We start from the raw sequence: 26,480 nt of genomic DNA, 5'->3' as shown, positions 1-26,480 counted from the left end.
AGTCTGGCTCTGTCACCCAGGCTGGAGTGTAATGGCATGATCTCAGCTCACTGCAACCTCCACCTCCCAGGTTCAAGTGATTCTCCTGTCTCAGCTTCCTGAGTAGCTGGGATTACAGGTGCCCACCACCACACCCGGCTAATTTCTACATTTTTAGTAGAGACAAGGTTTCACTATGTTGGCCAGGCTGGTCTTGAAATCCTGACCTCAAGTGATCCTCCTGCCTCGGCCTCCCAGAGTGCTGGGATTACAGGCGTGGGCCACCGTTCCGGCCCCTTTTTTTTTTTTTTTTTTGAGACAGGGTCTTGCTCTGCCACCCAGGCTGGAGGGCAGTGACTGGACATGGCTCACTACTACAGCCTCTATCTCCTGGGCTCAAGCAATCCTCCTGCCTCAGCCTCCCAAGTAGCTGGGACCACAGGCATGCACCACCACGCCAGCTAAGCCACTATTATTAATAAATGTTTGCCTTAGAACCAAATTGACTACTTTATACCTCAATGTCTGATCACTCTTCCTATATTTTCACATTTTTTCTATCACTCTGCTGATCAAAATCTCCTAGAAGCTGGGCATGGTGGTACACACTTGTGGCCCCAGCTACCTGGAGGCTGAGGCAGGAGGATTCCTTGAGCTCAGGAGTTCAAGACCAGCCTGGGCAACATAGCGAGACCCTGTCTCATAATGAATGAATTAATTAATTAAAAAATCTTCCAGGGTCCTGCTCCATGTGGATAAAACCCCAACTCCTTAAGTAGAACTTTTTTTCCTTTTAAAGCCAGAAGGAGCTTTATTGATAATTTATTTTATTTCATTTTTTAGATTTGCCTTGGCATATAGACCTTTGAAAAAAATATATATATATAGTTTTAATTATTAATAGTTTTGGGGTTACAAGTGGTTTTTGGTTATATCGATGAATTGTATAGTGGTGAAGTCTAAGAGGATTTATTTTATCTCTGTTTAAAAAGCACATTTAGGATTGTTTAAATGTTTCTTTCAACACTATTTTTGTAAAGCTTTTTTTGTAATTACTAGCCAGTCACAAGACAATGAATCCATCAGCATGAACTTCTTGGCAGGTCTGAAAACTTACCCATAATCCAGTGGCTTCCAGTCCCGGCTTCACATTAAAATCACCTGGGGCCTTTAAAAACACACCAGCGCCTGGGCCCAACCCCCAGAAATTCCAATCTAATTGGTCTGGGGCGTGACTGAGCACTGGGATTTTTTTTTTTTTTTTTTAAAAAGCTCCCAGGTGAGTCAAATGTGCAGCCAGTGTTGAGTGGCACTGTTGTCACCTCTGCTTCTTCACACCTGAGCCTTCGTCTGTCGACTCATCTGCAGCCACACAGTTCTCAGGTTCTTCCTCCTGGGCCCCATTTGCCTGGGATAGGCCGAACTCACCCCATTTCCTGCCCTGGAGCAATTATACAGACGTACCTTCTAAGGCAAACAAGGCTTGTCTTCAAATCAGGCCACAAACACACCTTGACCCGCCCTCATAACTTCCTGGATTCTTGATCTGGTTTATGGTTTACTGATAACATCCTGGATGGAGAACCAGTTTCGGACTTTCGGTGACCTAGTCACCGCTTGGCTGGGGCTGGAATTTCATGTTGTCTAGGCTCCTTGACGGTCCCAGAATGGTGGTGATTATTTTTCTTTGGTCCTTGGTGCTGCATCCACTGAGTGCCAGCTTGATAGTTTCTAGTTTCTCAGCTTTTGCAAACCGGAGCTTTCATTTTGCAGTTCTAAACCCCCTCGCCCCCACCAGCCCCTAACCTCAGCCACTGGGGCCTTACAGGTCACCAGCTTCCACTTACTCTTCTGATAAAGGACTAGGTGACGAACTGAACATTGAAAAACAAGGAAGAGAGAAATTTGGAATAAGTTAATCTAGGGAAAGAGGGGGCAGTCTTTTGGGTTGATCCAACACAATTTACCTTTCCTTTTCTTTTCTTTTTTTTTTTTTAATAGGGACGGGGTCTCGCTATGTTGCCCAGGCTGGTCTCAAACTCCTGAACTCAAGTGATCCTCCCACCTCATCCTCCCAAAGTGCTGAGATTACAGACATGAGCCACTGTACCTGGCCACAATTTACCTTCTCTTTGGTGTCTTAGGAACTTGAGGATAATGCATGGGGTATTCCAGTAGACTGTGCAAAACCCACCATCTTCCCATTTCGATATCATGGTTTCTGCTACTTATCTATTCCTGCCTCCTTTTTTGCTTTCCCCTGTTTTATCACATGCGGCACAAGGAACCCAAATAGAAAAGCACAATTACTTCTATAGTCAAAGCAAGTATGAGATTTCAGAATCAAAGGAACCATGTTGGACTTATGGAGTAGGCAAGAGTTACAGGTGACAAGGATTCAACATGTATACAGTTTCCTAATACAAGGCTTGTACCACTTGTCTGGGAAGGCTATGCTGTTAATGAATGTCCCTGCAGTAGACTTGAGACTCATCATCTTGTCCCTCCTTGCCTTGAGTCATGCCAGTGTAACAGACTCACAGGACGCAGCCACAAGTCCCATTGTAGAAGCAGGTGCTACCTCTCACATCAGCTCACTACATCCCTTCTGCAGTTGTCAGCTGAGAGCCACCGAGTTCACAGTCTGTTCAGGGGAACTCAAGACATTAAAATCAACTAAAAGATGCATCAAGAATGAGGGAATCGGGTCAGGTGCAGTGGCTCCCACCTATAGTCTTAGCACTTTGGGAGGCCAAGGTGGGCAGATCATATGAGGTCAGAAGTTTGAGACCAGCCTGGCCAACATGGTGAAACCCCATCTCTACTAAAAATACAAAAAATTAGCCAAGCATGGTGGTGTGCACCTGTAATCACAGCTACTGGGGAGGCTGAGGCACAAGAATCACTTGAACCCAGGAGGCAAAGGTTGCAGTGAGCTGAGATCGCACCATTGCACTCTAGTGAGTGAGACTCTGTCTCAAAAAAAAAAAAAAAAGAGGAAATCTACACTAAGGAATGAGAACTGTGGGCAATTTACTCTATAATTAACTATAAATAACTGTGGGCAATTTACTGTATAATTAACTTAAAGTTACTTATATAAATCAGAGCAATAAATAATATAGGATAATTCTCTACATCTTGGTGAAACCTTTGGTAAATTTCTTTGTGGAGTTTCCTTATTTCCATTTTTTTTGTTGTTTGGTTGTTTGTTTGTTTGTTTTGAGTCAGGATCTCACGCTGTCACCCAGGCTGGAGCAGTGGTGCCATCGTGGCTCACTGCAGCCTCAACTTCCTGTGCTCAAGGCTCCCTCTTCAGCCTCCTGAGTAACTGGGACGACAAGCACATGCCACCACGCCTAGCTAATTTATTATTATTATTATTATTATTATTATTATTATTATTATCTGTAGGTGTGGGGTTGCACTATGGCTGCCTAGGCTGGTCTTGAACTCCTGAGCTCAAACAATCCTCGCCTCAGCCTCCCAAAGTGTTGGATTACAGGCGTGAGCCACCACACCCAGCCTGGAGTTTTCTATTTCTCGTGGTTTATCTCAGCATCGGCATCCCATTCTAGTCTGCAATGGAAAAGTCATTTCCTTATAGCATGAGCCTTATTGCTAATTCCAGAAATTTCATGTTCACAGTTAGCAATCACTCAACCTTCAGACAGTACTAAAACATTTTATTTGATTATTTTTAAAAAGCACCAGAAAAAAGTATTGATTACAGAAAATTGGGAAAATATGAAAAGTATAATAAAAAAGTAAAATGAGCCATAATCTTCCCACTGACATATAACAGTGTGAATTGTTTCTTTCTAGTTTTTCTTTTTCTTGTATTTTATATATATTCATATACATGCATTGTTTGACGAAAAGTTGGATCACATTGTAAACTGCTTCTTAAAGTTACTTTTTAAAATGAGTTTTGACTAGGCACGGTAACTCACACCTGTAATCCCAGTACTTTGGGAGGCTGAGGCGGGCAGATCACAAGGTCAGGAGTTCAAGACCAGCCTGGCCAACATGGTGAAACCCTGTCTACTAAAAATACAAAAATTATCTGGGCGTGGTGCTAGGTGCCTGTAATCCCAGCTACTGGGGAGGCTGAGGCAGGAAATTGCTTAAACCAGGAGGCAGAGGTTTCAGTGAGCCGAGATTGCACCACTGCACTCCAGCCTGGGCGACAGAGCAAGCCTCCATCACGGAAAATAAATAAATAAGTTTTAAGGTCTAAAAACATGAGTTTAAAGGACTGCATTTATTCATTAGAAGGGCGTGCAACATAAAACAAAAGGACTGTACTTAATGACTGCATCCCATTGTTAAAAAAATTAATATATTACATATATGTCACAGTTTATTTCCCTATTGTTGAAAATTTAAACTATTTTCAATTTTCAAATGTTATAAATAAAACCCAGTCAACTATCCATAATTATAAATGTTTAGGAACTTCCTTAATTATTTCCTTAGGATAAATTTGCTGAAAATGGAATTACTGGCTCAAAGGTATAAATATGTTTAAGACTCTTGAAATGCACATTCAAGTTGCTCTCCAGACAAGTTGCACAAGGCTGGGAATGGTGGCTCACGCCTGTCATCCCAGCAGTTTGGGAACCCAAGGCAGAAGGATCACCTGAGGTCAGGAGTTCGAGACCAGCCTGGCCAACAGTGGTGAAGCCCCATCTTTACTAAAAATACAAAAATTAGCCAGGTGTGGTGGTGGGCACCTGTAATCCCAGCTACTCAGGAGGCTGAGGCAGGAGAATCGCTTAAACCCGGGAGATGGAGGTTGCAGTGAGTCGAGATTGTGCCACTGCTCTCTTGCCTGGGTGGCAGAGCGAGACTCCATCTCAAAAAAAAGAAAAAAGAAAGAAAGAAAAATGAAAAGTTGCACCAATATATACTTCTACCACAAATATCTGAAAGTGTGTTGTTCACAAGGCCTGTGCCTGTATGGTTTTAGCAGTTAAAGCTCCACATTTCGCAAGAGTCCTCTGCAGGACATGAGAAGTCCCAGTTTTCAGCAATGAATGTGGAAGACTGAGGACAAGTACAAAACTCGTATGGCAGTCAAAAAATCAGGGCTGAAAGCAACACTGGTTTTGGTGTCAAGTGGTTAGTGCACAGACTGTCCACCTTCCATGGTCATTGGCCACTGATACTGATTTGCAGTTCCCAATAATAGACACTATTATTAGGGACAAGGGCTGCTATAATTCTTGCTGGGCATGATAGGACTTCAGTGCACAACTCACATGCTTTGTCACCGTGAGCGTGGACAGTCTGGCTCTGCCTTTCCCTGTGGAGTAACTGTCAAGCTTTGTTTGTATTGAGATAGTGTAGTTTAATCTTTAACACTGTGAATATTATGATCAGGTTTTCTAAGAGTTCAGGTTACAATACCAATGCCAGCATGACCCAGTGGTCACTGAAAAGGAAGGCTAAACAACTGTGCTATTTTAATGACAGATGGAAGGACAGGGGTGCCTGATTAAGGAGGCAAATAGCAGAAACAGCACATACTCGATGGGTGGGGTGTGGTGGACAGGAGACAAGGCACATGTAGAGTAGATTCTCACAAGTCTGGGGTGAGACAGGCAAGACTTTCTCAATCAAAAGGTTTTTTGGGTTTTTGTTTGTTTTTGAGACAGGGTCTTACTCTGTCACCCAGGCTGGAGTGCAGTAGTGTGATCATGGCTCACTGCAGCCTCAAACTCCTGGGTTCAAGCAATCCTCCTTCCTCAGCCTCCTGGTAGCTGGGACTACAGGTTCGCACTACCGCACCCCACTAATACTTTTATTTTTTGTAGAAATAGTCTTGCTATGTTGCCCAGGCTGGTCTTGCACCGAGGATCCCTTGGCCTCCTGCCTCAGCTTCACCTGGCCAGAAGTTTTTCTGTTTCTTCAAAAGACACCAAAAAGGCTGGGTGTGGTGGCTCACATCTGTAATCCCAGCACTTTGAGGGGCAAAAGTGGGATCACTTGAGGCTAAGAGTTTGAGACCAGCCTAGGCAACATAGCAAGACCCTATTGCTACAAAAAATAAAACTATTAGCCGGGCAGGGTGGTGCGCACCTGTCTCAGCTGCAGGGAGGCTGAGGAAGTAGGATCACTTGAGCCCAGGAGTTCAAGGCTGCAATGAGCCCTAACGGCACCACTGCACTCCAGCCTGGGTGACAGAGTGAGACTCCATCTAAAAATAATAATAATAATAATAATAATTAGCTTGAGGATACCACGCTAAGGAACACAGATTATCATATCATTCCCTTGATTGCTCTATGAAACACCAGTATATCAAAGAATGGGTTAGATTACACCAACAGTAGTCACCATGAAGGGAACCAGAACATGCCACTTTGGCATATTGATTCTTTTGAGCAGAAGGCAATTGAGAAATAGCAGATGTGGGAAGAGCTGTCTGTCCTCCTATCTGTCTAAAAATAAGGCATATATTTCCCCTTAAAACAGGTAACTCTCTCCTTGCCCCAGAAGAGAAGAGCGTTTTGATAACTGGATACAGGAAGAAGACATTGAGACCAGTTTGCATAAACAGACCTTACTAATGAAACCCTTATCTTCCATTAGTTCCCCCATATATTTCTGTTGTTGTTGTTGTTGCTGTTGTTGTTGTTTGAAACAGAGTCACGCTGTCTCCCAGGCTGGAGTGCAGTGGCGCAATCTCGGCTCACTGCAATCTTTGCCTCAGGTTCAAGTGATTCTCCTGCCTCAGCCTCCCAAGTAGCTGGGATTACAGGTGCCTACCACTACACCCTGCTAATTTTTGTATTTTTAGTAGAGACGGGGTTTCACAGTGTTGGCCAGGCTGGTCTCAAACTCCTGGCCTCTAGTGATCCTCCTGCCTCAACCTCCCAAAGTGCTGGGATGACAGGCGTGAGCCACCGCACCTGGCCAGTTCCCCTATATATTTCTAGTTACTTCCCATGATTGTGCCTTGAAGCCCAAACTGCTTTATTAATTTTATTTTATTTTTATCTTGCATCTGCAGCTCAAAGGACTCTTTTCCTTGCGAAAATGGTATATAAGAACCCAAGTCCAACTGCTTCTTTGAGTCTCACTTCTTTTCTGTAAATGCCTGTGTATGTAACTGTTAAACAAAAATTTTATCTTTTCCCCTGTTAATCTGTCTTTTGTTCATTTAATTATCAGGCCTCAGTTACTGAATATAAGACAGCAGAGGGAAGGTTTTTCCTCCCCAACAACAACAAAATGTTCTCTCTACTTCTTAGGTACTTTCACCAAAAAAAAAAAAAAAAAAAAAAAATCAAATTTCAAATCATCCTCTTGATTTCTATGAGGATTTTAATGAAACTATAGAAAACATAAAATTATTGATGTATAGTTAATATTGATATATTATCCAAATATAAACTGGGCCTTGCCAGTCTATTTGCGTATGTGGCAAATAGTACAAATGTAAATTTTGGGAAATTTCATTCCATGTTTATATTTCTTACCAAAGACAATAAAAAAGATCTTTCCTGTTCAATGTCCTGTACACTTTGGACACCACATTGCTAAAAAGGAGCGTGGCTTGCTTACCTGTAACATTGAGGCTTTCATTATGAAAGTTTTGGTCACTTGTTAGTTTCCTCAAAGCTGCAGGATTACTTAATAAGATATTAGACTTTATAAAAATGGAAGGAGATAGTCTCCTTAGACATGTGCCCATAAGACAGCTATCTGGCTGCCAGCTATAAAAAATTATTATTGCCAGGCGCAGTGGCTCACGCCTGTAATCCCAGCACTTTGGGAGGCTGAGGCAGGTGGATCATGAGGTCAGGAGAATGAGACCATCCTGGCTAACACAGTGAAACCCTGTCTGTACTAAAAATACAAAAAATTAGCTGGGCGTGGTGGGGGGCACCTGTAGTCCCAGCTACTCGGGAGGCTGAGGCAGGAGAATGGCGTGAACCTGGGAGGCAGAGCTTGCAGTGAGCTGAGATCACGCCACTGCACTCCAGCCTGGGGGACAGAGTGAGACTCCATCTCAAAAAAAAATTATTATTATTATTATTGAGACAGGGTCTTGCTCTGTTGCTCAGACTGGGGTGCAGTGGCATGATCATAGCTCGGCACAGCCTCAGACTCCTGGGTTTGAGTAATCCTCCCTCCTCAGCCTCCCTAGTAGGTGGGACCACAGACGTGCATCATCATGCCCAGTGAATTTTTTTATTACTTGTAGAGACCGTCTTGTTATGTTGCCCAGGTTAGTCTTGAACTCCTGGACTGGACTCAAGAGATCCTCCTGCCTTGGCCTCCTAAAGTGCTGGGATTACAGGCAGGTAATTAAATACTGTCTATAAAGTCGTATTTTCAAAATGTGAGACAAGGGCCAGGTGCAGTGGCTCATACCTGTAATCCCAGCATTTTGGGAGGCCGAGACAGGCGGATCACTTGAGGTCAGGAATGCAAGCCCAGCCTGGCCAACATGGTGAAACCCCGTCTCTACTAAAAATACAAAAATTAGCCAGGCATGGTAGTGCACGCCTATAATTCCAGCTACCCAGGAGGCTGAGGAAGGAGAATTGCTGGAACCTGGGAGGCAGAGGCTGCAGTGAGCCGAGATCGCACCATTGCACTCTAGCCTGGGCGACAGAGCGAGACTCCATCTCAAAAAAAAAAAAAGTGAGACAAGGAGCATGTCCTTCTCTAATTTGAAAATACATTGAGGCTGAATTATGGGAAAAAAAGGTTACACTGACAGAAGTTTATATGCTGTGTCTCCAAAATTGATGATCTTAGAAGAAGCCGTAAGACCATAAAGAGCCATGACTCCACATGAGTTGTTCCATGTAGGTTGTGACAAACATGTATGTAGTAATTTTTGGAAACAAAGACTGCTTCAAAACTAAAAAAAAAAAAAAAAGATAAATGTTACCAGAAAAGGGCAGCCAAGTTAAACAGGACTTTCTGATTTCTTTATTAAAACTACAACTTATTTGGAATCCAGTTTTTATTTCATAAAATCAGATTACATCTGTGCTTTAAACCCATTTTTCCCGAGAGGGATTTAACTTATGACAGCATCCAATGTCCTTTGGAATGTTTACAAATGATGCACATCTTAGATGTGGATGTTCTATATGATGGATGTATAGATGCAGAGGGCCTCATTGAAAACAGCTGGTTTACAAAACAAGGCTGTAGATACAAAGCAGATGGACATTTTTGGAGTGTTGGAAACTAATTCTTCCTAGTCCAAAAACCTGCTATTACTACTAACTAAAATCCTAAGGATTCCATGCTTTCCTGCTTTTGTTGAGATGATATTCAGCTTGATGTCATCCCAAGAAACTGACACCAGGAATTAGTATACCATGGGATCAATAAGGGCAGAGCTACTGGTCAGACTGAATTTTCCATTTGACCATATTGAGTTCACCACTGCAGGAAAAAAAGAAGGATATCCTAAAGGCTGCAGGCATTTCAGAGGAATATTATTGGAAAAGGAAATGAAGAGTAAAAATATCCTATATTATGGAACAGAAAGAAATATGTTGTTGTTTTGTTGTTGCTGGTATTTTGAGACAGAGTCTGTCACTCAGGCTGGAGTGCAGTGGCACGATCTCTGCTCACTGCAACCTCCTTCTCCTGGGTTCAAGTGATTCTCCTGTCTCAGCCTCCTGAGTAGCTGGGATTATAGGTGTGCACCACCACGCCCGGCTAATTTTTGTATTTTTAGAAGAGACAGGGTTTTATTATGTTGGCCAGGCTGGTCTCGAACTCCTGACCTTGAGTGATCCACTTGCCTCAGCCTCCCAAAGTGCCAGAATTACAGGCATGAGCCACCACACCTGGCTGTCATTATTTTTTATTAGATATAGGTTAATATTTATTTAACTAGTCCTATTGTATTCATGCTCTCCTTTTGAAGAGTATTACATTTGTGTATTCTAAGAATATATGAGGCTGGGTGGAGTGGCTCATGTCTGTAATCCCAGCACTTTGGGAGGCTGAGGTGGGCAGATTGCTTGAGCCCTGGAGTTCAAGACTAGCTTGGGCAACATAGCAAAACCCTATCTCTATAAAAAATACAAAAATTAGCTGGGCAAGGTGGCACAGGCCTGTAGTCCCAGCTACTTTGGAGGCTGAGCTGGGAGGATCACTTGAGCCCAGGAGGTTGAGGCTGCAGGGAACTGTGTCTGTGCCACTGAACTTCAGCCTGGGTGCAGAGTGAGATCTTGTCTCAAAGAAAAAAAGGAAAGAAAAAAAGAAAAAAAAAAAGAATATACAATAATATGATCTACACAATTTAAATATCTAATAAAGAGTTAAAAAATTGTGGTATCAGGCCAGGAGCAGTGGCTCACGCCTGTAATCCCAGCACTTTGGGAGGCTGAGGCAGGTGGATCACTCGAGGTCAGGAGTTCGAGACCAGCCTGGCCAATATGGTGAAACTCCGTCTCTACTAAAAGTACAAAAATTAGCTGGGTGTAGTGGCGCACATCTGTAATCCCAGCTACACAAGAGGCTGAGGCAGGAGAATCGCTTGAACCCGGAAGGCGGAGGTTGCAGTGAGCAGAGATCATACCACTGCCCTCCAGTCTGGGTAACAGAATGAGACTCTGTCTCAAAAAAAAAAAAAAAATGTTGTATCAGAGAATGCAAAGAAACATTATAAAATACCATTGTACTTTCTTGCACATTATTTTTAATTACTTCTATTATTAATTACTACTAATTACCCCTGTTAACTAATCTTATGTGGTTTTGTTTAAATAATAGCATTTATGGAAGAAAAGTAACACAGAATATATACTTTTAAACAAATACCTATTTTTCATATTTTATGTTAAAATAGTAACACATATATGTCTAAATATTATATATTTTATATATATATATATATTTTTTTTGGTCTGGTATGATTGTTTCACAGTTGACTCTCTAAAAAGCTGGTCACCATACACCAAAAACTAGGCATTAGCTTTTTTTTTTTTTTTTTTGAGACAGAGTCTCGCTCTGTCGCCCAGGCTGGAGTGCAGTGGCGCAATCTCGGCTCACTGCAAGCTCCACCTCCCAGGTCCACGCCATTCTCCTGCCTCAGCCTCTCCGAGTAGCTGGGACTACAGGCGCCCGCCACCACGCCTGGCTAATTTTTTTTGTATTTTTAGTAGAGACAGGGTTTCACCGTGGTCTCGATCTCCTGACCTCGTGATCCACCCGCCTCAGCCTCCCAAAGTGCTGGAATTACAAGCGTGAGCCGCCGCGCCCGGCCGGCATTAGCTTTTTGCTAAAAGTTTGCTAGCCAGGTGGTGGCTCATGCCTGTAATCCCAGCACTTTGAGAGGCTGAGGTAGGTGGATCCCTTGAGCCCAGGAGTTCAAGAGCAGCCTGAACAACATAGCAAGACCACCTACCCCCCATACCATCTCTTAAAAAAAAAAAAAATTGCCAAATTGTTAGACAAGAAAATGTGTGTTAAATAATGATTTGATGAATAATTTTTGAGAAAATGTACATTTCTTTGATTCCTAGAAAGACTGAACATTTTTCATATGTTCATTGGTCACCAAATGACTTCCTTTGGAGCAGCCTGTTTTTAACTTTTGCCAACATTTTTACTGACCTCTTTTTGTCTTTTTCTTTTTGATTTGTTAAGACTTCTTTAGGACTATACCCCTATGCCTATCATATATTGCAAAAACATCTAGAATTGTTGCTTGCTCTTTATGGTGGATTATTTGGACATACTGTAGAAGTCTTTGTCTTCTGAGTTACCTGTTTTTAGTTTTTCCTTAAGGAGACAGTTTCATGCAAAGTTAAGAGTGGGGCTCTGGGCCAGGCATGGTGGCTCATGTCCATAATCCCAACACTTTGGGATGCTGAGGGAGGAGGATCACTTGAGCTCTGGGCAACATAGACCTCGTCTCTAAAAAATAAAATATATTTTTTTAAAGCAAAGAATGGGGCTCTGGGCCAGGCACAGTGGCTCACGCCTGTAATTCCAACACTTTGGAAGGCCGAGGCAGGTGGATCACCTAAGGTCAGGAGTTTGAGACCAGCCCGGCCAACGTGGTGAAACCCAATCTCTACTAAAAAAATACAAAAATTAGTCAGGCATGGTGGCAGGCACCTGTAATCCCAGCTACATGGGAGGCTGAGGCAGGAGAATTGCTTGAACCCGGGAGGCAGAGGTTGCAGTGAGCCGAAATCGCGCCACTGCACTCCAGCCTGGGCAACAAGAGCAAAACTCTATCTCAAAAAAAAAAAAAAAAAAAGAATGAGGCTCTGGAGTTCTAAGTTTGAGTCCCAGCTCCACCTACATAGACTTTGAGCAAGTATCTCAGTACGGTTATATTGCTGATGTCTTCTCCCTTTGCTCAAGATCAGCTAAATATTCACTTTTCTCTTCTTTTCTTTAGTTTTTCTAGTTTTTACACCAAGACTTTCATTTGTCTGGAATTTATATTGGTAAACGATGGCTAAATTATCCTCTGTTTCTAGGGAGGTTTTGCTTTCCTCCTGCAGAAGATGGAAAAGGGTGAGCCCACAGCAGCTGTCCCTCTGTTCTGGGTCCTGCTCAGCTGCCTCTGAGTTACTCATGCTGTGGCACTGGGAGGGTTTTATAGCTCCTGGCTTCCTGGTGAGCAGAACAGCGTCCAGATTGGGTCCCAGCTGAAACAAGTCTCCCTTCGTGGCATAGAAAAATGACCTCTATGCTCTTCCTCTGCGTGGCTATTATGGAGCCCCTGGCTGCAGCTGTCTCGGGTTTCTCTTTAACTGCTTCATGCCCAGTGGCCAGAAGATTAAAACCACAGGCGACATCTCTTGGAACTTGTGCCATTTTCTCCAACCTTCTCTTCCCTCCAGAAGCAGGATTGCCCACCCATCCTCATGTTTCCTGCCTAGGTGACACCTTCTAGATCTGAATCAGGGGTGACTGGTTCTTCTTCCTCCCCTCCTAGGCTCAGGTGTCACCTCCACCCACCTGCAGGTGCAACATGTGACATGCTTGGGAAAACAAGCTCTTGTTTACCTGCCTGGTAACAAAGTAGGAATTTTACGGACATTTGATTCCACTGTAACAGCATAATTACCTTCAAACAAATTCTAACTTTCTAGAAATGTCAAGTGTGTCATATTCACTTTAATTCCCGGTTGGGCAAGTACCTTGCATTGATTACATATGCAGTCAAATATTGCTTAAATTGAATTATATTTGATTATTAAAACATTGATAATGAATACAGGGAGGAGAGTGTCTTTGTATACGGATGTAGGCCCGGATTCCTCCCCAGGCCTACCTCTGCCAGGTTTCTTTTTATCCAACTCTTAATTTATCCAATATTTCTCAGAGGAGAGCTTTGCTCCTTCTCCAAATTATTCTTGGGGGGAAAAAGTCAGTTGCTTCTCCTTAGGCTAGGGGCCCTGGGTAAAATAGTTTCTTTACCCCTAGCTTATCTCACTCTTTCTCTTGTGGTTTCAAAAAATCCCGGGAATCCCTGGATTTTTTGAAATCCCTGGAAAATTCTAGATCAGATTTGCTGATGAGCTATGGGAACCTCTGAGCTTAAGGGAGCACGTAGGCTGCAACCGCAAGTTCTTCTGACTAATCTGATCCCTCCAGAGGTGGGTCCCCCAGGCAGTCAATGCGTTTGTACCACAGCCTATGAATATTTTATGGGTGTCCTTTTGTGCTCACTAATGGGGCCTGAACTGTACAATCTGCCTTAAATAATACCAAAAGAATACTCTCTCCTGACCTCTGTCCCTGAATGATTTATGGAGATGAACTAGGCCTATCAGAGATTCATTATTGACGCTGTTCTTTAGAGACATTTTTCAACAAAGTGGGGATGGGGGTTGTAAATTGATGTTCATCCAGACAGTGAACACTTTGGGGGAGTTTAGTGTGAAATCTGTGCTTTTGGAGATGGTTTTTAAGTTTCTGACAGAAATAGAATTCTAGCTCTTTGGAGTTTAGAAGATTAGAAGGGACTTAAATTTCTTCAATAAAGAGGTCAAAAGAATATTCTAAAGATCTTTTCTCCCACTACTCAGGATTATGTAATTCCTCTAATTTCTTGTCAATCTAGAGTATCAATCAAAATAATTAAAATCCTTCCTTGGCTCCAGGCTCTCCCACCTCTATGCCTTCTTTTATCTGGAAGTCACTATTCAGCCACCGAATATTTATTAAGTCGGCTGTGTACTCTTCACTTTGAGTGATACCAAAAAAGGGAAGACATTTCTGCTACTGAGAAGTTCTCAGTCTAATTGGAGAAGACAAGACCTACATACATTATTTAAGACAGCTTGTAACTGAATGTGAATGTGGCACAGTGCTAGAAAAGTTTCCAGAAGGAAAACATTAAGGTGTGCAGGATGAGTGAAGCATGACTTTACGGAGAGAATGGGGCTTCAATGGTTAGATTTCAGCTGGCAAAGAGCATCCTAGACAAGGTAGCCACATGAGTATAAGTCACTAAAGCAACACTGTGGGTTACAGGGACTGCATCAGTTGGATAGAGAAGAGAAAATAGGGGTTGGGAATAGAAGGAAGTGTCATTTTCCAGAATGAAATGGAGCCCAGAGCCCAGAGCTGTATGATCAGTATGAAAAGAAGATTCTCCTGGGGCAGAACCGAGTGATCTCTTTATCTATCTATCTATCTATGTATCTATCTATCTATCTATCTATCTATCTATCTATCTATAGATTTATATATATATATATATATATTTTTTTTTTAGACAGAATCTCACACCATCTGAGCTCACTGCAACCTCCACCTCCCAAGTTCAGGTGATTCTCCTGCCTCACCCTCCTGAGTAGCTGGGATTACAGGCACCCACCGCCATGTATGGCTAATTCTTGTATTTTTAGTAGAGACAGGATTTCACCATATTGGCCAGGATAGTCTTGAACTCCTGACCTCACGTGATCTGCCTGCCTCAGCTTCCCAAAGTGCTGGGATTACAGGTGTAAGCCACCATGCCTGGCCCAAATCTCTACTTCTGATTTGTCTCTTACTGTGGTGTCTCCCCAGTTTCCACTGCCCCCACCACATTGGCCTCAGAGGTTAGACTTCCTCCTTTTCAAACCTCTGTCCCACATGTGGACCAATGTCCTTTCCTTTGCTTCCCCTTGCATAGGTGAAATAAACATAAACTTAAGAAACATTTACTAAACACAAAGGGTAAACCCAAAGAAAACCAATACATAAATAATTTAGTTTATAAAGTACACCTTGCCTTCTGGGCTTGTAAACGCTAGCTCATTCCAAACCCCAGGGAAAGTGGGCATTGCCTGGGTCCATTCTACCTAGCCTATTTTATTTTATTTTTTATTTTGGAGACAGAATCTCACTCTGTTGGTCAGGTTAGAGTGCAGCAGCACAATCTTGGCTCATTGCAACTTCCGCCTCCAGGGTTCAAGCGATTCTCATGCCTCAGCCTCCTGAGTAGCTGGGACTACAGGTGCCCACCACCACGCCTGGCTAATTTTTTGTATTTTTAGTAGGGACAGGGTTTTGCCATGTTTCCCAAGGTGGTCTCGAACTCCTGAGCTCAGGCAATCCGCCCACCTCAGCCTCCCAAAGTGGTGGGATTACAGGCGGGAGCTACCTCGCCCTGTCCTTAACCTATTTTAGGGGACATCTTTAACCTTCAACACCCAAGAAGATCCTTCTAAACATCTCAACCCCTTAAAATCCAAGTCAATTCAACTCAGCCTCCTAAACCCACAGGGTTGTGACTTTACCTTCTCAGGAGAAATGCAATCCACCTATCACAAAGTGAGTGATGCCTGTGCACAGTTAGGAGGGATACTTTCTGCCTGGGAGATATCTTTGAGGAGGGGCCATGCAAGGCTTTGAAAGCAAGAGCTGTTGAAGGCTGATGGCAATGGGTTCAGGATAAGTGGATAAGAGAGATGTGGTTTTTGAGGTACACAAACTCACTTGAACTTTTTGCATGGTATGCCCCTGAGGCTACCCTCTGATGCAGACTAGCATTTCTTTCTTTTGCCTTTTGTCCTCTTTATTTTTTTGAGCTGACGTCTCATTCTGTGGCCCAGGCTGGTGTGCAGTGGCACAATCATGGCTCACTGCAGCCTGAAACTCCAGGGCTGGAGCAATCCTCCTACCTCAGCCTCCCAAGTAGCTGGCATCACAGGCACACACCACCATACCCAGCTAATTTTTCTTTTCTTATTTATTTATTTATTTATTTTTGAGACGGAGTTTCGCTTTTTCTCCCAGGCTGAGGTGAAGTGGAGCGATCTTGCCTCACTGCAATCTCCACCCACTGGGTTCAAGCGATTCTCCTGTCTCAGCCTCTCAAGTAGCTGGGACTACAGGTGCCTGCCACCATGCCTGGCTAAGTTTTGTATTTTTAGTAGAGATGGGGTTTCACTGTGTTGGCCAGGCTGGTCTCGAACTCCTGACCTCAGGTGATCCACCTGCCTTGGCCTCTCAAAGCGCTAGGATTACAGGCATGAGTCATCATGCCTAGCCCTGGCTAATTTTTTTTTTTTTTTTTAAAGACAGGATCTTGCTATATTGCTCAGGCTAGTCTCAAACTCATATCCTCAAGCCATCCTCCCCTCTCTGCCTCCCAAAGTGCTGGGATTACACGCATGAGCCACCGCATCCGACCCGTTTGTCTTCTTTCTTTCCTTAGCTGCCCACTTTTTTTTCTTTTCTTTTCTTTTTTTTTTTTGAGACGGAGTCTTACTCTGTTGCCCAGATTGGAGTTCAGTGGCACAATCTCAGCTCACTGCAACCTCTGCCTCCCGAATTCAAGCAATTCTCCTGCCTCAGCCTCCCCAGTAGCTGGGATTACAGGCACCCACCACCATGCCTGGCTAATTTTTGTATTTTTTTTTAATAGAGATGGCGTTTCACCATGTTGGCCAGGCTGGTCTCGAACTCCTGACCTCAAGTGATCTGCCCGCCTTGGCCTCGCAAAGTTCTGGGATTACAGGTGTGAGCCCCCGTGCCCAGCCTGCCCACTTCATCTCTAGCTCCTCTTTCCGCAGGAACTCCTGAAGGTCCTTAGCTTTGCCTTCCACGTTCTCCCCCAGGCTGAGCTACTGAGCCTCCTCCTTTTCAAGGATATTGTCCTTAAAGGGGGTTCCCACTCCGTACTGAGCAGCAAGGAGCAGCAATACAACCTGAAGAAGTTACCAAATTTCCAGAAATCTGACCAAACCTCTTACTCCTTAAAGACCAGGCATCTTTTAAAAATCTTTGTATCCCGGCCGGCCAAGGTGGCTCATGCCTGTAATCCTAGCACTTTGGGCCTGAGGTTAGGAGTTCAAGACCAGCCTGGCCAACATGGCAAAACCCTGTCTCAACTGAAAATACAAAAATTAGCCAGGCGAGGTGGCACCCGCCTGTAATCCCAGTTACTCCGGAGGCTGAGGCAGGAGAATCACTTGGGAGAATCTCATGGGATTGTTGTAAAAATTAAATGAGATCATATGTGTGAAGTGCTAAGTGCAACGCCTGGCACATCACAAGCACTCAATAAATAACAGCTAGAAGAGGTCATTGCTATTAGTGAGATCTAGGCTTTCACTAGGCGTTCACAATGCTGGAAAGATAATGTACCCCTGAAAAATATGTAAGGGGACACGTAGGCCCTTCTTTGTGGAAGGGGAAAAGATTTGTGGAATCAAACAAATTTGTGTTTGCATTCCAACTCTGCCACCTACCAGCTGTGTGGCTTGAGGCAAGCCATTTAATCTGAGAGTAATGATGATGCCATGTGGTTAATATCTTCATTCTCCAATGTGTTAAGTGCCTACTAAGTACCAGCCACTATATGAGGTGTTAGAGATAGAGACTTTAAAAAGACACGTTCAGCCAGGTGCAGTGGTCACGCCTGTAATCCCAGCACTTTGGGAAGCTGAGATGGGTGGATCACCTGAGGTCAGGAGTTCAAGACCAGCCTGGCCAACATGGTGAAAGCCTATCTCTACTAAAAATACAAAAATTAGCTGGGCATGGTGGTGCACGCTTGTAATCTCAGCTACTCAGGAGGCTGAGGCAGGAGAATCCCTGGAACCTGGGAGACAGAGGTTGCACGGTGAGCCGAGATTGCTCCACTGCACTCTAGCCTGGGCAACAGAGTGAGACTCCATCTCAAAAAAAAGAGACACTTTCAGGCTGGGTGTGGTGGCTCACATCTGTAATCCCAGTACTTTGGGAGGCTTGAGGCAGGTGATTGCTTGAGCCTAGGGATTGGAGACCAGCCTGGGCAACATAGCGAGACAAAAAATACAAAAATTAGCTAGGAGTGGTGATGTATGCCTGTAGTTCCAGCTACTTCGGAGGCTGAGGTTGGAGGCTCATTAGAGCCCAGGAGTTTGAGGCTGCAATGAGCCATGATTGCGCCACTGTACTCCAGCCTGGGCAACAGAGCGAGACCCTGTCTCAAAAACAAAAGACACGTTATCCAGGCTCAAAGAGCACACAATAGCACAGTGTAGCTGGGGAGGCAGATGAGGATGTGGTTATAATTGGGAAAACTAAGTGCTCTCACAAAGGTAGGTCTCAGGCAAGCAGGGAGATCCTGACACAGCCAGACTCCGTCTTAAAAAAAAAAAAAAAAGATAGGACAAAGTGACTTCTATAGCCTATGAAGGGACCATCAGAAACTATTGAGTGGGTAGATCAAAGCCATAAAAAGAAAACTAGAAATCAGTTTAGGAATGAGCAGATTTGCAAAATCTGAGGGCAAAAAATGAGAAACTTCTTATCCGCACAGCTAAAATTCAACAGCCCTATCAAAATGGCTATAGTATCTACACCATAAATACTTGTTGATTTCCTAAGTACTTGCTTTAAGAAACAGGTACAAGGGAATGCCTTATTTACTAGTTCTTTGTTTCTTTTTCCTCTAATAGTTGAAAAGAGAGAAACTGGCCAGGTGCAGTGGCTCACACCTGTCATCCCAGTACCTTGGGAAACCGAGGTGGGCGGATCACCTGAGGTGGCCGGATCACCTGAGGTGGCGCGTTTGAGACCAGCCTGACCAACATGGCGAAACCCCGTCTCCACTAGAACTACAAAAATTAGCCGGGCATGGTGGCGGGCACCTGTAATCCCAGCTACTTGGGAGGCTGAGGCAGAAGAATCACTTGAGCCCAGGAGGCGGAGGTTGCAGTGAGCCGAGATTGTGCCACTGCACTCCAGCCTGGGCGACAGAGCGAGACCCTGTCTCGGAAAAAAAAAAAAAAAAGAAAGAAAGAAAGAGAAAAGAGAGCGAGAGAAACCAGGACTTTTCTCTCTGTCTTGCTGGAGCCTGTGCTGAACCCTGAATCCTGTTGATAGTTCTCCAATTTCATTCGGTGTTGAAGCCCCTGAAACTCCCAGGCTGCAGGTTGTAACTTGCATCTTGGTCCTCTGTCTCCCGCCTATCAGAGGAACACTGTCCATGGGAAGATATGGGCATTTCTAGTCTTGGGCTCTCTCTCTTTTTTCTGTTTTTTTTCTTTTTTTTCTTTTTTTTTTGAGACGGAGTCTCACTTTGTCACCCAGGCTGGAATGCAGTGGCGCGATCTCAGCTCACTGCAAGCTCTGCCTCCCGGGTTCACGCCATTCTCCTGCATCAGCCTCCGGAGTAGCTGGGACTACAGGCGCCCGCCACCACGCCCGGCTATTTTTTTTGTATTTTTAGTAGAAACGGGGTTTCACTGTATTAGCCAGGATGGTCTCCATCTCCTGACCTCGTGATCCGCCCGCCTTGGCCTCTCAAAGTGCTGGGATTACAGGCGTGAGCCACCGCGCCTGGCCGGGCTCTCTTTTAAGAATCATCTTCACTGCAAAAGTCAGAGGAGACAGAGTAGTGTGAACAGGAGTCAAAAGGGGAAACAGCTCACAGGGGTTCTTCCCTGCAGTCCCTAGGGAGGCTACTGTCCTTTTCCTCCAAATATTTTCAGAACATTTTAAACGGTTTTGAGGACTTTAGAGAAAGTCCTCACTTCTTTTCTATTCTATTCTTCCCTTCCTTGAGCTCCTTAGGGGCTTTCCTCTCTTTTCAGTTTCAGCTTAAGTTTAAACACAATATTTCCACAGAAATGTTCTCTTGTTCTCTTTTTCTGCCTGCTTTGATTCTGTTTAAAAAGCCAGATTCAAGCTAGCACCAGGACGTGCCATTTAAAAATTAAATTTACCTGGTTATAAAAGAGATATAAAGTGACGTATGGAACCTTGGGACATTCCAAACCCTTATTTTTTATAACCTGAATGTAGGGAGGTGGTAATTAGGATGTGTGTTTAAGACAAGAGTACCAACCTGTGGTAACCAGTCTGGGGCCATAGCAAAGGTGACTTCAACACTAAATAACAGTGAAAGGACAGTAGGGCAAAACAATTTCAATATAAAATCATACCCTTTATGACCTTTTTTTTTTTTAAAAAAAAAGATAGTGATGGTAGATAGTAATTGTTGTGTGCATTCCTTTTCAAATAATTTACTCGGTGACCTAGCATAATGGCTCACACCTATAATTCCAACACTTTGGGAGGCTGAGGTGGGAGGATCACTTGAGGCCATGGGTTCAAGACCAGAGTGGGTAACATAGTGAGACGCTGTTTCTACAAAAAATTTAAAAATCAGCTGGGCATGGTGGTGCACGCTTGTAGTCCCAGCTACTTGGGAGGCTAAGGTGGGAGGATCACTTGAGCCTGGGAGGTTGAGGCTGCAGTGAGCTAAGATGGTGCCACTGTACTCCAGCCTGGGCACAGAATGAGACCCTGTCTCAAAAAAATATATACTTGCTAAAATTAAGAAGCTGTCATAGTGTCAAACACTGAGATTGGCAATCCTAATTTGGTTATCCTGATGTTGTTTACTTTATTGGGCTGTGAAAATCAAAGGACCTGCTGCACTAAACCCACTGCTGGTCAAGATGAGACCTACTGAATTGCAGAGGCAGTGCCCCTAAGAAAGAAATTTCCTTTTTTAAAAAAGAGGGCCTTCTGGGGTAGCATTTTCTATTTTTAACCTTTTTTGAAATTTTGATAAAAAACGCATAATATAAAACTTACTATTGGCCAGGCACAGTGGCTCATGCCTGTAATCCCAGCATTTTGTGGGGGCTGAGGTGGGTGGATCACTTGAGGTCAAGAGTTTGAGACCAGCCTGGCCAACATGGTGAATCCCCATCTCTATTAAAAATATAAAAATTAGCTGGGCATGATGGTGCACATCTGTAATCCCAGTTACTCTGGAGGCTGAGGCAGGAGAATCACTTGAACCCAGGAGGCAGAGACTGCAGTGAGCAGAGATCATGCCACTGCATTCCAGCCTGGGCGACAGAGCAAGACTCCTTCTCAAACAAACAAACAAACAACAACAAAAAGCTTACCATCTTGGCTGGGTGTAATGGCTCACACCTGTAATCCTAGTGCTTTGGGAGGCTGAAGTGAGGAGGATTACTTGAGGCCAAGAGTTCAAGACCAGACTGGACAACATAGCGAGACTCCATCTCTACCAAAAAATGAAATATAAAAATTAGCTAGGTGTCGTGGTGCGTATCTGTAATTCCATCTAGGTGGGAGGCTGAAGCAGGAAAATCGCTTGAGGCCAGGAGTTTGAGGCTGCAGTGAGCTATGATCACATAACTGCACTCCAGTCTGGGCAAACAGAGCGAGATCCTGTCTCTAAAAAAACCCAAAATACCTTACTGCCTTAACCACTCTTAAGTGGTTAGGTGGCGTTAAGTACATTTACATTGCTGTGCAACCAACACCACCATTCATTTCCGCAGCTGAAATCTTCCCAAGCCGAATCTCTGCACCCATTGAATACTAATTCCTCATTCCCCCTTCTCCCAGCCCTTAGTAACCTCCAGTCTACTTTCTATCTCCATGAATTTGACTACCATGTGTATCTCCTGTATGTAGAACCGTGCAGTGGTTGTTCTTTTGTGTCTGGCTTATTTCACCTAGCATAATGTTTTCAAGGCCCATCATCCATGTTGCAGCACGTGTCAGAATTTCCTTCCTTTTAAAGGTATTTTTAGACCGGACACAGTGGCTTATACTTGTAATCCCAGCACTTTGGGAGACTGAGGTGGGTGGATCACCTGCGGTCAGGAGTTCGAGACCAGCCTGGTCAACATGGCAAAACTACGTCTTTACTAAAAATACAAAAATTAGCCAGGATTGGTGGCACATGCCTGTAATCCCAGCTACTCAGGAGGTTGAGGCATGAGAGTCGCTTGAACCCAGGAGGTGGAGGTTGCAGTGAGCTGAGATCGTGCCACTGTACTCCAGCCTGGGGGACAGAGCTAGATCTATCTCAAAAAAAAAAAAGTATTTTTATATTTTTTGACAACATTGCTTGTATTGAAGATAATAACGGGATGTTTGGTAAAAGGGCAAGTCTTACCAGCTTTCTGTATTTACTCATCTGTAAAATGGTTCTGAGATCTATTACTATCATTTAAACACATCTAAGCAGGGGTCACAAACCCACAAGGTCCAGGCGCATGTGTGGTAAAGCCACCTGGAGGGGGGCTGTGGTGAAGTGGAGAGATGGGCCTCTGATAACGGTGGCTGCTGCTATTTAGTTCCAATCCACTCTGTCCAATATGTAATGTAGGCCCAGTACTGCATGCACAAATCTGATTTCACACTCTGTTGCCCAAGCTGGTCTCAAACTCTTGGCCTCAAGCAATCCTCCTGCCTCAGCATCCTAAAATGCTGGGATTTCAGGTGTGAGCCCCTGCATCTGGCCACAAATCTGATTTTTATGTGTTGGCCAACACTGTTGGGCCAAACAGAACATGTTTGTGTGCTGGCTCTGGCCCCCAGGCCACCTGTTAGAATGTCTGCCAGGGCTAATAAAAAGGTAATTTTAGTGTGGCCTCATTCATTAATTCATGCAATTAATGTTTATGGGTCTCTACTAAAGGCTAGGTTACACATATGTTAATCTTATTTAAAAATGTACCTATTTTACTAGGTATTAGTATCATATCCACTTTTCATATTAAAGACAAACCAAAAGCAGTCAAATAACTTGCCCCTGGTCACACAGTGGGAAGCGCTGAGGTGGGATTTGAACTCAGATGGTTTTCAGAGCCCAAGGTCCTGTCTCAAAGGAGGGGGACTCACAGGACACTGTTAACCCGTGGACCTATGGACACTCCCAGAAAACGTGATTTGCAACTTGTCTTGAAGGACGAGCTCAGCAAACAAGGCCGGACGTCAATCCAGGCAGAGGAAATAACTTGAGCCAGGGATCAAACACTAAGATTGGCAGGAAATGAGCAGGAAGAGGTAGCGGGGTCCCTGACGCCATCTATTCAACTGTTTTTCAGAGGAGGTATCAGCTCTTGAAGGCATACTTCTCAATACTGGCTGCGAGAGCAAGAATGGTGTGTAATTTACAAAAGCCCTCATTGCTGACGGTAAGTTGCAGCCAACTACTGGCGCCGGAGCATTCCCGCCCCCGCCTCCGCTGCGGCCCCGCCCACGACGACCCTGGGGAACTACAAGTCCCGCCATGCAGCGGGGCGCGCCGGGAGCTCACGCCAGGAGCTCGCGCCGGCCCCGCCCCCAGCCCGGTCCCCGCCCCCCGGCTCCGCCCTCGGCCCCCTCCCGCCGGGTCAGCCCCGAAGAGTCGCCGGTGGCCGCGGCAGACGGAAGCTGAACGAGTGCCTCGGCGGCTGCAGGATGGGGGACTCCAAAGTGAAAGTGGCAGTGCGGATACGACCCATGAACCGGCGAGGTGAGAGCCGAGCCCGCCTGGGCCGCCCGGGCGGAGGCGGCAGGTGCCTGGCGCGCCCTTCCCTCGGCCGCCGTTGGGGGTCCGGCGGCCCCGCCCCTATAGTCAGCGGCGGGGCGCGAGGAGGGGCCCGGGGACCCTGAAACCCGCGCCCGCGCTGAGACGCCCGGCTCCCTCTTCTCCCCTCCCTTCCCCCCTGGCCAACCTCGTCCCTGGCGCCGCCGGGCCCCTCGTGCCGGCCCCGCTGCCCCTTCCGCCTGCGCCCGCCCCTCCCCGGCGCCCTTTCGCCCTCTCGTCTCCCCCGGAGGTTCCCGAGGGCACCCTCGGCCTTCGCGCCCCGCCTGGTCCTGGCCCCTCAGCCCCGCGCCTTCCCCGCCAGCTGTCATCGTCGCCCCCGCGCGCGGGTCGCCAGCCCCTGCAGCCCGCCTCGGGACCGCCTGGGACCCCGCGTCTCGCCCGGGTCGCCCCAGCCTGCACCGCCGTGGCCCGCCGCGGCCCGCCGCGGGAAGGCGGGCAGGGGGCCAGGTGGGTGCCCCGCTGCGAGTTCCTTCCACCTGGGCGTCCTGAGATTGGAGTCAGGTGGAGGAGATGCCTTTTTCGTTGTTTTTGGACAGTTGAGAAAGTTTTGGTTTTGCCTGAAGTCTCATTCGTCATCTCTCAATAAATAGCTAAAGTGCCAAGATTCTTGTGGAATTGTATCTTTCTGACATTCTCTTAACTCTGCAGGGAGGGTAGAAAAAGCAGATAAACCGAGTACATTTAAATAATCTGTAGACCCGGGGAGTGGAGAGAACCCCAAAAGTCAGGGGAGGAGGTGGGCTGGGTCTTGGCTTTGATAGTCAAAGCAGCGTGACTGGGCGAGTTGCTTTAAATAAGATAATGTGTTTGAAAACGCTTTATATACAAGGTCCTGCCATTGGGGTCACTATTACTGTCCCAGGAGATGACTTTGCCATTGATAAGACTTTGAACTAATTAGAATCATTTAAGTACCAGAGACAACTAAGAAGTTGTAGCTTCTTAGCAAAATCAAGTGTTGTTTAATTTTTATGTAGAATTTATAGGTTGTTTTCCTCTTCTTTGCTCTCTTTTGTATATATTGAGACATACAGATCAACCAGTTGACATAAGCTTTGTTGGTTTGTCGTTCTCGGGGAAATTGGTTTCTCGCTTGGAGTTATCTCATCTATGGGAATTGGTTTGTCCTGTTCCTGCTAGGTCCGATTAAGGCTGTCAGGTGAGTTTTTTTCCCTAAGAACTTAATTACTTTAAGTTCTCAACTAGTGCAAGATTGAGTCCTGCTTTGCTTCCCTAATCTTGTGCTCTGACAACACACAATAAACGTCGATGCAATTCTGCAAATTTTCAGAAGCATCAGTTTTTAAATATTCAGGTATCTGTATTTGAGTTTACTTCCAGTTTACCATCACAATAATTTAAAGAAAGAAGCCGAATGAAACATAACTTATCGGGAATTGATTCTGAAAGGATGGTTTCAGCACATTCTTAAAATTTCCTTTTCACAAAAAACTTGGAAATGTCAGCGCTAAAAAGAGGCCGCTAACCAACCACCACAAAAGACATCTCAGATATTTAGAGCCCTTTCCCTCTCCCTTTCCCCATTGGTTTCACTTTTTGAGGGAAATTCTTATGCTTTTCACTTATAAATTGCCATTGATAAGGTTGTAATAAAAATCAGAGTTTAGAGGAACGCAAAGAATAATAGTTTTAGCTGTGGAATGGATGTGAGCTGATCTTTGGGTTCAACAATCATTTTGAAATTGAGGTTTACCCATGGATTCCATTAGCCTATATAGAGAAGTGCATTATTTAGTGTAAAGTACCTCCTGAGTTCACTTAGTGCCCATTCTTAGCCTTATATTTCCTGACGTGCACATGGACTTTTTTCAGTGATTACCACACATAAATTTGTTCTTTTCGGCCGGGCGCGGTGGCTCACGCTTGTAATCCCAGCACTTTGGGAGGCCGAGGCGGGCGGATCACGAGGTCAGGAGATCGAGACCACGGTGAAACCCCGTCTCTACTAAAAATACAAAAAATTAGCCGGGCGTGGTGGCGGGCGCCTGTAGTCCCAGCTACTCGGAGAGGCTGAGGCAGGAGAATGGCGTGAACCCGGGAGGCGGAGCTTGCAGTGAGCCGAGATTGCGCCACTGCACTCCAGCCTGGGCGACAGAGCGAGACTCCGTCTCAAAAAAAAAAAAAAAAAAAAAAATTCTTTTCTGTTTTTGTTATGAAGTAATTGTTCACATAAATATAAAGGTTATTATGGAATACAGTGTGGTGGGATTCTAAATCCAGTGATTTTTAAAAATTGGTATCTAAAGTTTGTATAAAAAGACTAAAACAGGCCGGGCACGGTGGCTTCACGCTTGTAATCCCAGCACTTTGGGAGGCCGAGGCGGGTGGATCACCTGAGGTCAGGAGTTCGAGACCAGCCTGCCTAACATGGCAAAACCCTGTCTCTACTAAAAATACAAAAAATTAGCCGTGCGTGGTGGCGGGCGCCTGTAATCCCAGCTGCTCGGGAGGCTGAGGCAGAAGAATCGCTTGAACCCGGGAGGCGGAGGTTGCAGTGAGCCAAGATCGTGCCACTGTGATCCAGCCTGGGCGATAAGAGCGAAACTCCGTCTCAAAAAAAAAAAAAAAAAAAGACTGAAACAAAACCATATTTCTTTCCAGTAATTTTTTTTCTTCCTCATAAGATCTGCAGGAACCTTTCTAGTAATTTTGAAAAGAATATTACTTTGAACAGTTATTAGTG

The 26,480-nt window shown here is 44.9% G+C and overlaps 1 protein-coding gene across 7 annotated transcripts in view; it reads left to right on the top strand.

Annotated features, from left to right (window-relative positions):
- Positions 1 to 23,559: 23,559 nt before the first annotated feature.
- KIF13B (kinesin family member 13B) overlaps positions 23,560 to 26,480 on the top strand; it is a 210,455-nt gene continuing 207,534 nt past the window's right edge. For all 7 annotated transcript variants that reach the window (XR_010113936.1, XM_055295848.2, XM_055295847.2 and 4 more), the window contains exon 1: positions 23,560 to 23,701. Coding sequence is in view for 6 of the 7 variants with exons in the window: in XM_055295848.2 (XP_055151823.2) it covers positions 23,647 to 23,701 (55 nt within the window). In the remaining variant the exon portion in view is untranslated. The remainder of the gene's footprint in view (positions 23,702 to 26,480) is intronic.

This window comes from Symphalangus syndactylus, chromosome 10 (genome assembly GCF_028878055.3).
Source record: "Symphalangus syndactylus isolate Jambi chromosome 10, NHGRI_mSymSyn1-v2.1_pri, whole genome shotgun sequence".
NCBI lineage: Eukaryota > Metazoa > Chordata > Mammalia > Primates > Hylobatidae > Symphalangus > Symphalangus syndactylus.
The sequence above is the reverse complement of the archived record's forward strand: the minus strand, read 5'-3'. Positions and strand labels throughout refer to the sequence as shown.